We start from the raw sequence: 17,500 nt of genomic DNA on the forward strand, positions 1-17,500 counted from the left end.
AATTCAACCAAATGGAATAAAATTTGTGTAAATAAATGATTTCGATCCATATCTTATTGTATATATGATACTAGAAAACAAAAACTTACTACAATAACGAGCCAGCCTTTTGAACGGCTCCACAGGGTCCGGCAATAAAGAAAATACTATTTTATTCTAAGAGCCGTAAATCCTATCTCTATATTGTAGTGTTGTTAAAAATGAAAAACTAGTCAGATAATAATACCAATTTAAGTCAAAATGATTTACGTCCATAAACCCAATCATTAAACTGTGTATTTTTTTAAATGTATATTTGCTCAGTGGAGAATAAGGGCTAGGTGTTTTATTCCTCGTCGCTTGCCGTACTCGTTGTCATGGCAACTTAACACACGCAAAAAATGGCTGCCAGGTGACGTCCGCTAGGTTAGCATTAGCAAGTAGCATCGGCCTACAATTCAAACGTTTACGCTTTCAATCCGTCTTTCGGTAGCTCTCCCTTGTTCAAAGTCGTATTTTGTGTTGATTCGTACTTTACTCAGGGTACTAAAACGAGTAAAACACCGGTTAAATACTCGGACGTGTTCCAATGTTTCGATTAGGGTATCCCACAATGCATTGCGCCACAAGCGGTAGGTACAGAAAATAAGTATAATTTAGTACTACTGACATCTTAATTTTAAACTAAGTGTTTCGAACCAAGTGATTGAAACATTATTACAAGTTTACACTACAAGCGCCTCTTGGTGCAGGTTATTAGACGAATGTACAGTCGCGGCGGTCGTCATAACAACCGGTGACGGGCCTTGTGACGTCATAGTTTACTCCGGATGTAAGAAACTACACATGTTTGGCGCCCCCGTAACTTAAAATCAAGTCTAATACGTGGACTAACTTAGCCCAAATAGTAATTTAGCTCGCTCGCCGGTGTATTTTGTGTACATTTGAGAGTTAAAGTTAAAGTACCACTGATAGTCACACACTCTCCCCTTTTTCCACCCTCCTGGGAGGTGAGGGGAGCAGTGAGCAGCAGCGTCAGTCATGCTGCAGGAGCCGCAGGAGCCCCAAGGGTCACATTGTGATCCGTCTATGGACAGTCACACAGCCGCCTCCGCTAAATCACAGGTAAAAAGTACACACGCACACAAAGTCAACCCTGAAATGATTTATTCCCTTGGCAAATATTGATTCAACATTTTGTTGTTCAAACTTAAAGTGACAGCTGATCAAACTTGTTTTTCTGCAATGATGAAACTCCTGGAGAGATGCCTGTGTCGTTTTGAATGAAGGAGAAAACTTTGTGGTTGATTTAAAACGGGGTTGTCCCAATGTGCAGCTCAGGGGCCATTTGTGGTCCGCAGGTACATTTTTGAGGCCCATGGCACATTCTAAAAATACTATAAAAAAAAAAAGAAAAACATAAAAAAGTGGACGAAAAGAGCAAATAGGTGAAATGTAACGAGAACAAGTTGTAATGTTGACACAAATAACACAAAGGCTGTTTTTTTTCTTCTTAAAGCTGTCATTGCTCCAAAAATGTTCCATCCGTCCATCCATTTTCTACCACCTGTCCCTCAATATTAATTAATAAAAATAAATGTTTTGTGAATTATTGATCAAGTTTGATATATTTTTTGGGGAAAATATTTCATATTTTCTGTGTTTGCCATTTGAAAATAGTTTTCTTTGACAAAAAAGGTGTTTGAAACACCAATATTGTTTTTTAAAAACTGCTCAAAAAATAATGAACCAATATTAAGAAGAAAAAAAATGCTCAAAAAATAATAATGTTGTTATGAATTATTGACCAATTCAAGGCTTCAATTACTTCACATCAAATATTCCTCTTTGAAATATTTTTTGGGGAAAATATTGCATATTTTCTGTGTTTGCCATATAAAAATTGTTTTCTTTGAAAAAAAAAAGGCATAAAGCAAACAAACGGGAAAACTTTTTTTTTTAAACTTGAACTCAACAAAAAGATCTGATGAGGTAAAAACATTACATATAATATATGACTTATTTGTAACACTTCTATGAGTGGGCTCTTTTGAAACACCAATTTAAAAAAATAAAAAAAACTGCTCAAAAAATAATGCATTGCAATAAATGTTGTTATGAATTATTGATCTATTTAAGGCTACAATTACTTCACATCAAGTATTCTACTTTGAAATATTTTTGGGGAAAATATTGCATATTTGTGTGTTTGCCATATAAAAACAGTTTTCTTTGACAAAAAAGGGAAATGGAAACAATTTTTTATAAAAACTTGAATTCAACTAATATATCTGTTGTTGATCTAGAAATTTTAGTGTTGAAGGTAAAAAAAAAAATTACATATAATATTTGACTTATTTTTAACACTTCTATGAGTGGGCCTTTTTGAAACACCAATATATAAAAAAAACTGATCAAAAAATAATAATGAATTAAAATCAATGTTGTTATGAATTATTGATCTATTTAAAGCTACAATTACTTCACATCAAATATTCCTCTTTGAAATATTTTTTGGGGGAAATATTGCATATTTTTTGTGTTTGCCATATAAAAACAGTTTTCTTTGACAAAAAGGGCATAAAGCAAACAAATTGGAAATTAAAAAAAACAAAAACAACTTGAATTCAACAAATAAATCTGAAGTTGATCTAGAGATTTAAGTGTTTAAGGTAAAAAAAATTACATATAATATTTGACTTATTTTTAACACTTCTATGAGTGGGACTTTTTGAAACACCAATATAAAAAAAAAACTGATCAAAAAATAATAATGAATTAAAATCAATGTTGTTATGAATTATTGATCTATTTAAGGCTACACTTACTTCACATCAAATATTCCTCTATGAAATATTTTTTGGGGGAAATATTGCATATTTTGTGTGTTTGCCCTATAAAAACAGTTTTCTTTGACAAAAAGGGCATAAAGCAAACAAATTGGAAATACATTTTAAAAAAAACAAACTTGAATTCAACAAATAGATCTGAAGTTGATCTAGAGATTGAAGTGTTGAAGGTAAAAAAAAAAAGACATAATATTTGACTTATTTTTAACACTTCTATGAGTGGGACTTTTTGAAAGACTAATATTTGTTTTTGCTCAAAAAATAATAATAATTAAAATCAATGTTATGAATTATTGACCTATTTAAGGCTCCAATTACTTATCAATTATTACACTTGAACATTTTTTTGGAAGGATATTGTCAGGTTCAAACACTGATGACATCTATTAAACAAGACAAGAAGCAAAGAATCAAACAGAGGCAGACCTCTTACAGTGTCACCCACGCTCTGACGAAAAAGGTTTACGTCCCCTCCTTTATTTGGATATTCAATGTTTACACAACAACACATGCTTCCAAAAGAATGGGGAGTATGTAAACAGTCATTGTTTTCGGTCACAATTAACACAAAAGAAAAAAATGCCTCGGGCTTGGACTGGTCCTGGCTTCAGCCTGGGCAGGTCTTCGATGACAATAGATAACCCCCCTCCCGTCTCCTCCCATCGTACACAATGGAATTTTCCAAGCCTTTGCTTGGTGCAACAAAGACAGCCTCTTGTCTGTTCATTGGGAACTCAGAACGGAAAGTTTTTTGATAATTTACATACAATTTTTCTGACAGATATATTGCATATTTTGGGGCGGTATAGCTCGGTTGGTAGAGTGGCCGTGCCAGCAACTTGAGGGTTCCAGGTTCGATTCCCGCTTCCGCCATCCTAGACTCTTTACCCACCTGCTCCCAGTGCCACCCACATTGGTTTAAATGTAACTTAGATATTGGGTTTTCACTATGTAAAGCGCTTTGAGTCACTAGAGAAAAGCGCTATATAAATATAATTCACTTCACTTCACTATTTTCTGTGTTTGCCATAAAAATGGGGGTTTTCTTTGCCCCCCCAAAAAAAGCTTTAAACACAAAAATTGTGTAACTTTACATTGACAAATAGATTTGAAGTTGATCTAGAGCAGGGGTCGGCAACCTGCGGCTCTAGAGCCGCATGCGGCTCTTTAGCGCCGCCCTAGTGGCTCTCTGGAGCTTTTTCAGAAATGTATGAAAAATGGAAAAAGATGAGGGGAAAAAAATCTATTTTTTGTTTTAATATGGTTTCTGTAGGAGGACAAACATGACACAAACCTCCCTAATTGTTATAAAGCACACTGTTTATATTAAACATGCTTCACTGATTCGAGTATTTGGCGAGCGCCGTTTTGTCCTACTAATTTTGGCGGTCCTTGAACTCACCATAGTTTGTTTACATGTATAACTTTCTCCGACTTTCTAGGACGTGTTTTATGCCACTTCTTTTTCTGTCTCATTTTGTCCACCAAACGTTTAAGGTTGTGCATGAAAGGTGAGTTTTGTTGATGTTATTGACTTGTTGGAGTGCTAATCAGACATATTTGGTCACTGCATGACTGTGAGCTAATCGATGCTAACATGCTATTTAGGCTAGCTATATGTACATATTGCATCATAATGCCTCATTTGTAGCTATATTTGAGGTAATTTAGTTTCCTTTAAGTCCTCTTAATTCAATTTATATCTCATGACACACTATCTGTATGTAATATGGCTTTTAATTTTTTGCGGCTCCAGACAGATTTTTTTTTGGTATTTTTGGTCCAATATGGCTCTTTCAACATTTTGGGTTGCCGACCCCTGATCTAGAGATTTAAGTCTTAGATAATACAAATATATATTTATATTTTTGTACGTGCGGACGGACATGTAACCTTTTTAATGCCTGAGACCATTGTGGGTACCCGAGACAAACCTTGAGGAAAGTCCCGAAGGTTAAAAAAAAAAAAAATAATAAAAAAAAAAAAAAAAAAAAAATATATATATATATATATATATATATATATATTGTATTGGTTTTGAAAATGAAAAATATCAAGATGCTTTAATTTTTCATGTTGCAGCCCTCAGTGGAAAAAGTTTAGACACCCCTGATTTGAAATAACTGACAATTTGTAAAGTGTATGACTGGTTTTGGGCTTGACCTTACCATCTTCCTTCCATCCCTTCCAGGATATTTCTCCAGTGTTGGCGAGCATCTTCAAGGACCTTTACAAACAAGTCACCCCGTGCAACCTAATCAAGACCAAGGGGAGAAGCAGCTTCCACACCAGACATATTGCAGAGCTCCAACAGGTCCGTCAAACTCTGTGCCATGAAAGGATGATATGGGATGATCACATGAACCTGTCCCGATGTCGCAGGTCCGTTCCGAATACAACCGTTGCATAAACGAGGCAAATGTGCTGGAGCGGCACATCATTCAGGCCCGGGCTCGGGCGGCCGCCACAGAGAGACGAGCCTTGGAGAGGATGAAGGAGGAGTTCAGAGATGTCCAGAATTTCCAGGCTCTCCCAACAGGTGTGTTAAGTGCAAACCTTTTTACTCTTTTTTTGTCATATTTGAAGAAGAAGACGAAGCTGTCTCATGTCATTGCAAAATAAATGACATTTTCAGCACAAACCCATGCATTCAGAAGTGCATGCGTGTAATACATTCTGAGGTGTGTCTACGTTGAACCAACCGTGGAAGACACCACACACGTGTGCATGTGTACAGTCGTGGTCAAAAGTGTACATACACTTGTAAAGAACATCATGTCATGGCCAGAGGTGGGTAGTAACGCGCTACATTTACTCCGTTACATCTACTTGAGTACCTTTTGGGATAAATTGTACTTCTAAGAGTAGTTTTAATGCAACATACTTTTACTTTTACTTAAGTATATTTATAGAGAAGAAACGCTACTTTTACTCCGCTACTTTTATCTACATTCAGCTCGCTACTCGCTACTAATTTTTATCGATCTGTTAATGCACGCTTTGTTTGTTTTGGTCTGTCAGACAGACCTTCAAAGTGCCTGCCTTACTGGTGACGTTTCACTCCGTTCCACCAATCAGATGCAGTCACTGGTGACGTTGGACCAATCAAACAGAGCCAGGTGGTCACATGACCTGACTTAAACAAGTTGAAAAACTTATTGGGGTGTTACCATTTAGTGGTCAATTGTACGGAATGTGTACTGTACTGTGCAATCTACTAATAAAAGTACTGTACTGTACTGTACTGTACTGTACTGTACTGTACTGTACTGTACGGAATGTGTACTGTACTGTGCAATCTAATAATAAAAGTACTGTACTGTGCAATCTAATAATAAAAGTTCCAATCAATCAATCAATCAAAAGTGTGAAGGAAAAAAGAGACTTTTTTATTTCAACCGTACATCCCGTCAAAAGCCTAAAGACTGACCGCACATGAGGACGTTCCTGTCTTCACAATAAAAGTGCCGCTCCATCGCACCTGCGCTTTCACAATAAGAGTCTCCAAAAGCCAGCGCAAACAAGCTAGTAAGCTACGGAGTTTGACGCCAATATATTTCTTGTAAAGTGTATAAAAAAGAATATGGAAGCTGGACAAATAAGATGCCAAAAACCCACCACTTTCATGTGGTATTAGACAGAAAGGAGGAACTTTTCTTCTCCTCCATTTGAAAACGTGGACGTTATCATCACTACTGTCTGATTACAATCAACGCAAGTCATCAGAATCAGGTAATACACCAACTTATATTCTAGTCTTCATGAAAGAAAGGAATCTATATGTTAAACATGCATGTATATTCATTAAAACACCTTTAACATGTAAACAAAAACAGCAAAATAAATACATATAAATTATATACTGTATATATCAATGTATATGTATATATATATATATATATATATATATATATATATATATATATATATATATATATATATATATATATATATATATATATATATATATATATATGTGTGATATGAGTGTGTATGTTACTCATCAGTTACTCAGTACTTGAGTAGTTTTTTCACAACATACTTTTTACTTTTACTCAAGTAAATATTTGGGTGACTACTCCTTACTTTTACTTGAGTAATAAATCTCTAAAGTAACAGTACTCTTACTTGAGTACAATTTCTGGCTACTCTACCCACCTCTGGTCATGGCTGTCTTGAGTTTCCAATCATTTCTACAACTCTTATTTTTTTGTGATAGAGTGATTGGAGCACATACTTGTTGCTCACAAAAAAACATTCATGAAGTTTTGGTTCTTTTATGAATTTATTATGGGTCTACTGAAAATGTGCTGGGTCAAAAGTATACGTACAGCAACGTTAATATTTGCTTACATGTCCCTTGGCAAGTTTCACTGCAATAAGGCACTTTTGGTAGCCATGCACAAGCTTCTGGCAAGCTTCAGCTTGAATTTTTGACCACCCCTCTTGACAAAATTGGTGCAGTTCAGCTAAATGTGTTGCTTTTCTGACATGGACTTGTTTCTTCAGCATTGTCCACACGTTTAAGTCAGGACTTTGAAAAGGCCATTCTAAAACCTTCATTCTAGCCTGATTTAGCCATTCCTTTACCACTTTTGTTAGAATAATTGTAAGTTATCACAAAAAACTTTGTGTTGAAATGAGTTCCAGGCAAAAGGACGGGAGCTGTGTTTGAAACCTACCAAGAAGAATGCTCGTAAAACTCCACTGTGTAAGGGGGAGAGCCACATGAAGGGTTTTCTGTTTTCTCTCATGTATGGTAATCAACAGACAGGATCTGCCCAATTTCCAGACAAACTCTTTTTGAACTATTTTATGGACCTCTTTTTGAACTGACCTTTTCTGTGAACTTTTTGCGACCTTTGTCTTTTGGAAACAGCCGTGGCCATGTGGTCGGGGAGGGTCCAAAATAAAAGAAGGAGGCATGCCATCTTTTGGCAGAGCGTGCTAAGATACTGTACAAGGGTACAGTGTAAAGGCGACCCTCCTCAATATATTGAGTCCAAATTGAATTCTGTCTCTGTTTGATTCTTTGCCTCTTGTCTTGTTTAATAGATGTAATCAGTGTTTGAATCTGACATCTTCTGACGTGTTTGGGGTCATTGTCCTGTTGGAACACCCAACTGCGCCAACTACCAAACCTCCGGGCTGATGATTTTAGCTTGTCCTGAAGAATTTGGAGGTAATCCTCCTTTTTCATTGTCCCATTTACTCTCTGTAAAGCACCAGTTCCATTGGCAGTATTGTGGCCAAACAGCTCTATTTTTGTTTCATCTGACAAGATAAGACCTTCTGAAGGAAAGTTCTGTGATGAAACAAAAATTGAGCTGTTTGGCCACTGTCACGTGGGGGTCGCATCTTACTGCGGGGTCGTTCTTCCAGGATGCAGACGGACAACTCCGGACAAAGCGTGAAGGTAGGAGATGATTTATTCTCCATAAATCATACACAGTCAATCAAAACAGACGAAAAACAAACAAGAAGCAGGCCGATCGCACGGGAAGCTAAGGCGAGACTTAGCACAGGAATCAAGAAGCATAGAAGACAAGGAATTTACCCAACGTAACTGTTGCATTCGGCAAACAACGAAGCCAGACTGAGCGTGGCGAGAAAGGTGAATAAATATCTCTGATTAGTGCTCGACAGCAGGTGAGCGTGCCGACCACTAACCAGAGGCAGGTGAACCCAATTAGTACCCATGGAAACCAAAACTAACCCAGAGGTGCACAAAACTAGTCTAAAACTAACAGAACATAACTAAACAAAACATGATCCGGGCCACGGATCATGACAGCCACAATACCCAGCAATATGTTTGGAGGAGAAAAGGTGAGGCCTTTAATCCCAGGAAAACCATGTCTACCGTCAAGCATGGTGGTGGTAGTATTATGCACTGGGCCTGTTTTGCTGCCAATGGAACTGGTGCTTTAAATGGGACAATGAAAAAGGAGGATTACCTCCAAATTCTTCAGGACAAGCTAAAGTCATCAGCCCGGAGGTTGGGTCTTGGGCGCAGTTGGGTGTTCCAACAGGACAATGACCCCAAACACACGTGTAAAGGAATGGCTAAATCAGGCTAGAATGAAGGTTTTAGAATGGCCTTCCCAAAGTCCGGACTTTTGGACAATGCTGAAGAAACAAGTCCATGTCAGAAAACCAACAAATTTAGCTGAACTGCAATCATTTTGTCAAGAGGAGTGGTCAAAAATTCAAGCAGAAGCTTGTGGATGGCTACCAAAAGCGCCTTATTGCAGGTAAACCTGCCAAGGGACATGTAAGCAAATATAAACATTGCTGTATGTATACTTTTGACCCAGCACATTTTCAGTAGTCCCATAATAAATTCATAAAAGAAGCAAATTCATGAATGTTTTTTATGACCAACAAGTATGTGCTCCAATCACTACATCACAAAAAAATAAGACTTGTAGAAATGATTGGAAACTCAAGACAGCCATGACATGATGTTCTTTACAAGTGTATGTAAACTTTTGACCACCACTGTATATATGACACCATATATAACCACGCTTGACTTCTTTTCTGTCTTTCAGTCAGGTCAGCCTTCATCTGGCACATTGATGAAAGTCTGATCCAAACCAACAACCTGCTTTCGCCTATGGATTATATAACACCACAGAAGATACAAATGAAGGCTCCAGCAGTCGGTACTTTTGACCTCCTGTCACTTTTTTTAAAGGTCGAGGTCGAGTCTTATTTTGCTCCTGAGCTCTCTTTTTGTCCCTTTTCCTCTCAAGTAAAGCCGGATCTCACCAGACCGACCGTGGCCTTCACCATGCGCACACAGGCTGACCAGATGCAGGACGCTTGTGGCGCCCTGAGGAAGATGAAGAACGAGTCTGAGCCCAACCAGACTCTGGATTGTAGCTCAGTGGCTTCCAAGTGCAAGATGGCGTCCAACGAGGTGAGAGTTGGTGTTGGAGATCGAGCGATTTTTTTTTGGGCCGATGCCGATTATTAGTACCGTATTTTTCGGACTATAAGTCGCAGTTTTTTTCATAGTTTGGGTGCGACTTATACTCAGGAGCGACTTATGTGTGAAATTATTAACACATTAGCGTAAAATATCAAATAATATTATTTATCTCATTCACGTAAGAGACTAGACGTATAAGATTTCATGGGATTTAGCGATTAGGAGTGACAGATTGTTTGGTAAACGTATAGCATGTTCTATATGTTATAGTTATTTGAATGACTCTTACCATAATATGTTACGTTAACATACCAGTTGGTTATTTATGCCTCATATAACGTACACTTATTCAGCCTGTTGTTTACTATTCTTTATTTATTTTAAATTGCCTTTCAAATGTCTATTCTTGGTGTTGGCTTTTATCAAATACATTTCCCCCCAAAATGCGACTTATATATGTTTTTTTCCTTCTTTATTATGCATTTTCGGCCGGTGCGACTTATACTCCGGAGCGACTTATACTCCGGAGCGACTTATACTCCGAAAAATACTGTAGTCAAGGAGAAAAGTGATATTTATTTACAGTAAAAGCAATTTAAACATGAATATTATATGTCTGTAAACAAGGCTTTAAGTTGTTTTTTGAACATTATTTTTCAGGAACCAGTAGTGACATAATGTTTGATGTTGTGGTTTAATTCAGCATCAAAAAACATCAAACACATTTGTCCAAGAAGACCATCAACATTTTATTTCAAAATAATAATCGGTCAAATATGTCATTTCTCTACATCACAATAACTCATCTATACCATTTTATAACACTTTATGGTTTAAAAACATGTTAAGGTTTCCTCCTGAAATATTGTCAACATTTCTATAAAAAAAAACTGTGAGCTCCTTCACGTAGATTATAGTTGAGACATTTTTCAACATGGCTGACATAATTTCCTCCTGGATGTTATAGAAAGTATGAGAATGTGTGAGCTGCTGCCTGCACGTCTTTAACCTCTTAAGGCCCAAGCTGTTTTATTTACATGCTTTTTTTTGTTTCTCTTTCCTATTTGGGCTTATTGGACCATAATTAGAATAAAAACTAAGAATCATCTTTTGATATGATGTACTTAGTCCATAAGTACACAAATGTGTACTTCATGTTTAGTGACCTGCTAATTCTTATTTTTACACTTTTTTCCCCCAAATTCCATTGTATGTTATACTCTTCTGACACCACCAGATGGCAGTATAAGTGTCCACATAAGCGGCCATAAGACCCCAATTCAGTAGTGTACACAATTTTGGAAATAAGAGCTAAAAAGTGCTGTTCACGCATGTGGCCACTAAGCCTTTAGAGTTAATTTAATTTAATTTAATTTAATTTAATTTAATTTAATTTAATTTAATTTAATTTAATTTTTATGTCATTGCCTGAAATAAATAAATAAATGAAAAAAAATAAAAATAATTATATAATCATCTCATATTTGTCAAGATATTTGCTCACTGTTTACATATTTGGCGCTCCTTTTAAGGAGCCCACACTGCGAGTGTCGCGGACTAAGGCTTGTCGTATGACTCCATCGCTGCAGTAGCGAAAACAAACAAAAAAGACCAATAAGACGCCAGGAAAGCAGGACAACAACAGTGTTTTCCCTTCCAAAATTGGAAGTTTTGACCGGTACGCAGAGGAGACGTATTGCAGGCAAAGGAGAAAAAAGGCATCAAAAACATCAAACACCTTTATTACGTGTGTCTTAAGGGGAACATCAACATTTTATGTCAAATTAGAATTGGTCAAAATGTAATTTCTCTACATCACAATAACTCATCTACTCCATTTTTTTTTACCATTTTATAACACTTTATGGTTTTAACACATTGTAAGGTTGGCCGACATAATTTCTTCCTGGATGTTACCTGCACGTCTTTACGAAATGTAGCATTCTCCTGGCAACCTCCAAACCCAGACTGGTCCATCAGAAATTTCACGACTGGATTTGTTGCACAGGTGGCATCCTATGACAGTTCCACGCTGGAAATCACTGAGAGCGGCCCATTCTTTCGCAAATGTTTGTAGAAACAGTCTCCATGCCTAAGTGCTTAATTTTATACACCTGTGGCCAGGCCAAGGGATTTATGTGTATCTCCTCAACTTGGTCAATTGAAAAGTAGCTCGCCTGCAGAAAAAAGTGTGGGCACCCCTGGTGTAATGTGTAATTGTCAGGTTCAAACACAGATGACCTCTATTAGACGAGACAAGAAGCAAAGAAATCAAACAGACAGGATTCAATTTAGCTCATGAGGAGAAACGTATGGGCTGCAACTTCGTACAGTCTCCCACCACGCTCTGACGAGGGAGTTTCACGCGTCCTCTTTTATTTGGGCCTTTTCTGATTGCATTGCTGCAGCTGTTTCTAAAGGGAGTGGGGTCGTAAACAGCTGTTGCACTCGGTCATAAACAGTTCAAAGAAAAGGTGCCTGGAGCTGCGTCAGGTCTGCTCCCTCTCCGCTTTGTAGATCTTCCTGTGGCTGTCAATAGATCAAAGAAACCGACATCTCCATGTCGTATCCCATCGCGCACACAGTGGAGTTTTACAGGCCTTTTGCTTGATAAGATGAAAGACAGCTTTTGTCTTCTCGCAGGGGACCTGAACTCAACGGAACACAAAGTTGTGTGATAACTTATACACAATTATTCTGACCGTAATCTTACAAATCAATCTCATTCTCGTCGCAATGGATGGTTTGGGCAGGGCTGTGGGAACACAGACTGTGGCGATTTCTGAACTGAATCGCAAGACGGATCACATCATGGAGAAGCTTGCTGAAAAGGAAAATTGAATTGAATTTGAGAGCAGCCAGCATGGACGAATAGAACAGACAAGTCATTGTTTTGTCTGTTCGCGGAAAACAAACATCCTAATCTACGATTTGACTCCCTCGAATGGCCTTGACGCTGTGAAAAACAGGACCAGGCTGTTCTGAAAAACACCCCCGAGGACTCCTCAATGATGGACGCTTTTGACCTCCCTCCCTCCTCAACGACACCTTGAGTCGAACTTTTGCAGATCGGCCTTAGTCTATAAAAAACATTACATCATCACACCCAAGACAATTGAGCACACACGTACACACCTCCCCTCCCCCACCCCACGCCTTCACCACTGCTTCTTTCCCCTCGGGGTGATGGTCGGATGGCAGTGCTTGATAGCAGCAGTCGACCTCCAGGGTCCCAACTCCCCGCCCCTCTGTTGCAAGTTTGTCTTGATTAAATGTAACATGTGTGCATTGCATGGAGGTTGTTTCCCACTCCAGACTAGGCCCATTAGGAGCCCAGTCTAGATTGTATTTTTTTACTTACCTTTTTCACCAGCGTTTTACCTTTTTCCCATCTTTTACGGGGCGCCTTGTGGGCGACCCATCAGCGTTCCTGTTCTGTAACCCTGTACACTGTTTGTTTGTGTAATCTTGAACGGGTTTGTGCTGAAAACAAAGTTTTGTTGTACTTGTGCAATGACAATAAAGACCTACCTGAATCTGAATCTATCTCTGTCCTACGATCACCTCCAGGACAAACCTCCACCAAAGTGGAAGGGCGAGCCCACTGCCAAGGACCGGGCTGAGGGCTTCGAAAAACTCCAGAAGATGAAAAACCGGCAACGCACCCTACAGAATCCGCGCTTCCTTTCCCCAGGAGCCCAGCAGAGGGGTAACGCTTCCCTCATCCGCTGCAAGGGGGGGAAGAAAGAGATGGAGGAGGAAAGGTACACTCTTATTCAAACATGACACTAACAAGACATTGACGACGGAATGTTTCGTACTCTTTGAAGCCTCGAAGAGAATCCGGTTCAAGTCTTCCTGCCAAGACCCGCGCTGGTGGTCTTTACCACCTACAGCGTGGGCCGCGTGTACGAGGTATGCCGAGGCTACACTCGATTTGAAACGACGTCAACGACACTTTCGGTCCCGTCTTCTCCTTTTCTAGACAACGCTGGAGTTGAAAAACGTGACGTCGTCTTCCCGCGACGTGCGAGTCATTCCTCCCAGCAGTTCCTACTTCACCATTGGTCTCGGTGAGCTCACGCTAAGTCCCAGGCCAGTCTGGGCCAACGGTTTTTGAAAGATGCTTGGGATCTACCAAAGGTTTGCCTTTACCATACTTGCCAACCCTCCCGGATTATCCGGGAGACTCCCGAAATTCAGCGCCTCTCCCGAAAACCTCCCGGGACAAATTTTCTCCCGAAAATCTCCCAAAATTCAGGCGGACTCAGGTCCTCCACAATATAAAAAAGCGTACCTGCCCAATCACGTTATAACTATAGAATGATGGAGGGCGAGTTCTTGGTTTCTTATGTGGGTTTATTGTTAGGCAGTTTCATTAACGTCCTCCCAGCGTGGCAACAACACACAACAACAGCAGTCACTTTTTTGTATACCGTAAAGCAGTTCGTCTGCCGTAAACAGCAATGTTGTGACACTCTTAAACAGGACAATACTGCCATCTAGTGCATTTGATGAAAGCACTTTTGTGCGTGCCATACATCAATGCATCATCAGAGAGGGTGTTCAGCATGGTTCGAAAAATAGTGACAGAGAATAGAACAAGGATGGACAATTCAACCCTTAACTCAACAATGAGTAGATGAGTGTTATGTGTGTGTATATGTGTAAATAAATGAACACTGAAATTCAAGTATTTATTTTATATATATATATAAAATAAATGGATATATATGTATATATATATATATATGTATGTATATATAAATAATAATATATATATATATATATATATATATACATATATATATATATATATATATATATATATATATATATATATATATATATATATATATATATATAGCTAGAATTCACTGAACGTCAAGTATTTCTTATATATATATATATATATATATATATATATATATATATATATATATATATATATATATATATGAAATACTTGACTTGGTGAATTCTAGCTGTAAATATACTCCTCCCCTTTTAACCACGCCCCCATCCCACCCCGACCACGCCCACGTTGTGCTTACCGACCTCAAAGCTATTGTGTTTGGTACATGGTGAAATGATAAGTGTGACCAATAGATGGCAGTCACACATAAGAGATACGTGTCGACTGCAATATGATGGCAGTCATACATAAGAGAGGTTGATGGCTGGTGAGGCACTGACTTCATCACAGTCAGATTTACAAACATATGAACCCTAAAGAGTATCTTATTCACCATTTGATTGGCAGCAGTTAACGGGTTATGTTTAAAAGCTCATACCAGCATTCTTCCCTGCTTGGCACTCAATATCAAGGGTTGGAATTGGGGGTTAAATCACCAAAAATTATTCCCGGGCGCGGCGCCGCTGCTGCCCTCTGCTCCCCTCACCTCCCAGGGGGTGATCAAGGGATGGGTCAAATGCAGAGGACAAATTTCATTACACCTAGTGTGTGTGTGACAATCATTGCTACTTTAACTTAACTTTAACTTTACACATACAAACTGTAGCACACAAAAAAGCACATTTAATAAAAAAAACGTTATTATGGTCTTACCTTTACTTATAAATGAAGTCCATGCGCCGCTGTTGTGCTGGATTAATGCACCCCCTGACGGGAGTGTTATATCAACTAAAGCCCTCACTTAAACTTTCCACGTGCAAGATTGAATCTATTTAAAAAAGTATAACCGAGGGTTTATAAATGTCGACTGTATGAAACTACAAAATAACAAACACGGAGGCTCCAGTTTACACGAGGGCCACTTTATTTACCTTCTTTCAAAAACCTCCGCTCCACTCCAACGTGTCATCACTTCCGCTCTTAGTGCCTTCAAAATAAGAGCTCAAGGCATATACTGCATAACAGCGCATAACAGGAACTTAACATCACAAAGAGGAAATCCCATAAAAATAGGTTACAAAAGTTATTTAATAAGAAGCCAAAAAGTGCAAAAACAATAATGTTCGTGTTGGAGGAGTTGTGAATTAGATACACCTGCAGTCTGCAGGTGTACCTAATGTTGTGGCCCTGCAGTCATTCACAACTCCTCCAACACCAACATTATTGTTTTTGCACTTTTTGGCTTCTTATGAAATAACTTTTTTAAATAGATTCAATCTTGCACGTGGGAAGTTTAAGTGTGGGCTTTAGTTGATATAACAATTCTATGGCGGGGGTGCAGGAGGCGGGGCTACTGGAGCCTCAGCCAGTGCGTCTTTTGCAGCCGTTTTATGATCGCTCAGCACAAGAAATACGTTACACACATACAGTTGTTGACAAAATACACTGTACATTATATACCTCAGCTAACTAAACTATGGAAATGTATAATATAGTTCATATAGCAATACAGTCTCACTGCACAGCAGGCCAGCAGTTAGCCGAGTCCGGAATCCATGTTGAGGCACTGAGTGACGTGCCTCAACTGGCTGCTGTTCACCGCACCGTCTCTTCTCAGTATTTGAACGGCAAATGTGAAAATTCAGCGATTTTGAATAAAAAATAATCCAAAACTGGTGAAGTTAAATGGAAAATAACTCTATAGTATAATCACTGGATACATATAACAATTTAATTTTTTTTTTTTCTTTTTACATTTTTTTTCTTTCCATGATGGCAGGTGAGGCCCCGCCTCACCTGCCTCTAGTGACTGCACGTCACTGATATATATATATATATATATATATATATCCCATCCATCCATCCATCCATTTTCTACCGCTTATTCCCTTTGGGGTCGCGGGGGGCGCTGGAGCCTATCTCAGCTACAATCGGGCGGAAGGCGGGGTACACATATATATATATATATATATATGCAGTTTATATATATATATATATATATATATATATATATATGTATGTGTGGGGAAAAAAAATCACAAGACTATTTAATCTCTACAGGCCTGTTTCATGAGGGGGTTCCCTCAATCATCAGGAGATTTTAATGGGAGCATTCACATACCATGGTTTATATAGGGCACAGAGTGGGTGGGTACAGGCTGGTGTAGGGGCGTGGTGATTGGCTCATGTGTTACCTAGGAGGTGTTTCCGTCTGTGGCGGCATGCTGTTACAATTTCGCTGCGCTTGTTGAGGGATGACAGGTCTGGACGGTAAACAATAAACAGTTTCTCTTTCAAGCATAGGTTGCATCTTTTATTACCACTATTGTAAGGTGTGCTGGATGCAAGAATTTGCCATGTTATTGAATATTCAACATTATTGTCTTTGAGGTCCCAAATGTGTTTGCTGAGTTCTGTGGTATTCCGCAGGTTTTGGTTCCTGAAAGAAGCCTTGTGATTGTTCCATCTAGTTTTGAACTCTCCCTCAGTTAATCCTACATATGTGTCGGATGTGTTAATGTCCTTGCGTGTTACCTTGGATTGGTAGACAACTGATGTTTGTAAGCACCCCCCGTTGAGAGGGCAATCAGGTTTCTTTCGGCAGTTGCAGGCTTTGTTGGTTTTGGAGTCGCTCTGTCCGGGGGCCGACGGTTCATTTGCAATTGTTTTGTTGTGGTTTGAGATAATTTGTCGTATATTGTTCATACAGCTGTAGCTCAATTTAATGTTGTTCTTGTTGAATACTTTTCTTAGGGTGTTGTCTTTGGGAAAGTGTTTGTCAATCAGATTGAGGAATTTGTGTCCAATGTTAGTTTTTGCTGTATGGGGGGTTGTACCAGATGATGTCGTTTCGTTTTCTGTTCTTTTTTGGTTGGTTTT

At 38.6% G+C, this 17,500-nt stretch overlaps 1 protein-coding gene across 1 annotated transcript in view; it reads left to right on the forward strand.

Moving 5' to 3' along the window:
- Window positions 1-386: 386 nt before the first annotated feature.
- The window catches only part of dlec1 (DLEC1 cilia and flagella associated protein), a 70,767-nt gene continuing 53,653 nt past the window's right edge, over window positions 387-17,500 (forward strand). The window contains exons 1-8 of the mRNA XM_061964892.2: window positions 387-1,104; window positions 5,020-5,142; window positions 5,211-5,367; window positions 9,383-9,496; window positions 9,587-9,753; window positions 13,336-13,529; window positions 13,596-13,680; window positions 13,751-13,838. Coding sequence (XP_061820876.1) covers window positions 1,021-1,104; window positions 5,020-5,142; window positions 5,211-5,367; window positions 9,383-9,496; window positions 9,587-9,753; window positions 13,336-13,529; window positions 13,596-13,680; window positions 13,751-13,838 — 1,012 coding nt within the window. The 5' untranslated portion in view covers window positions 387-1,020. The remainder of the gene's footprint in view (window positions 1,105-5,019; window positions 5,143-5,210; window positions 5,368-9,382; window positions 9,497-9,586; window positions 9,754-13,335; window positions 13,530-13,595; window positions 13,681-13,750; window positions 13,839-17,500) is intronic.

This window comes from Nerophis lumbriciformis, linkage group LG07 (assembly GCF_033978685.3).
Source record: "Nerophis lumbriciformis linkage group LG07, RoL_Nlum_v2.1, whole genome shotgun sequence".
NCBI lineage: Eukaryota > Metazoa > Chordata > Actinopteri > Syngnathiformes > Syngnathidae > Nerophis > Nerophis lumbriciformis.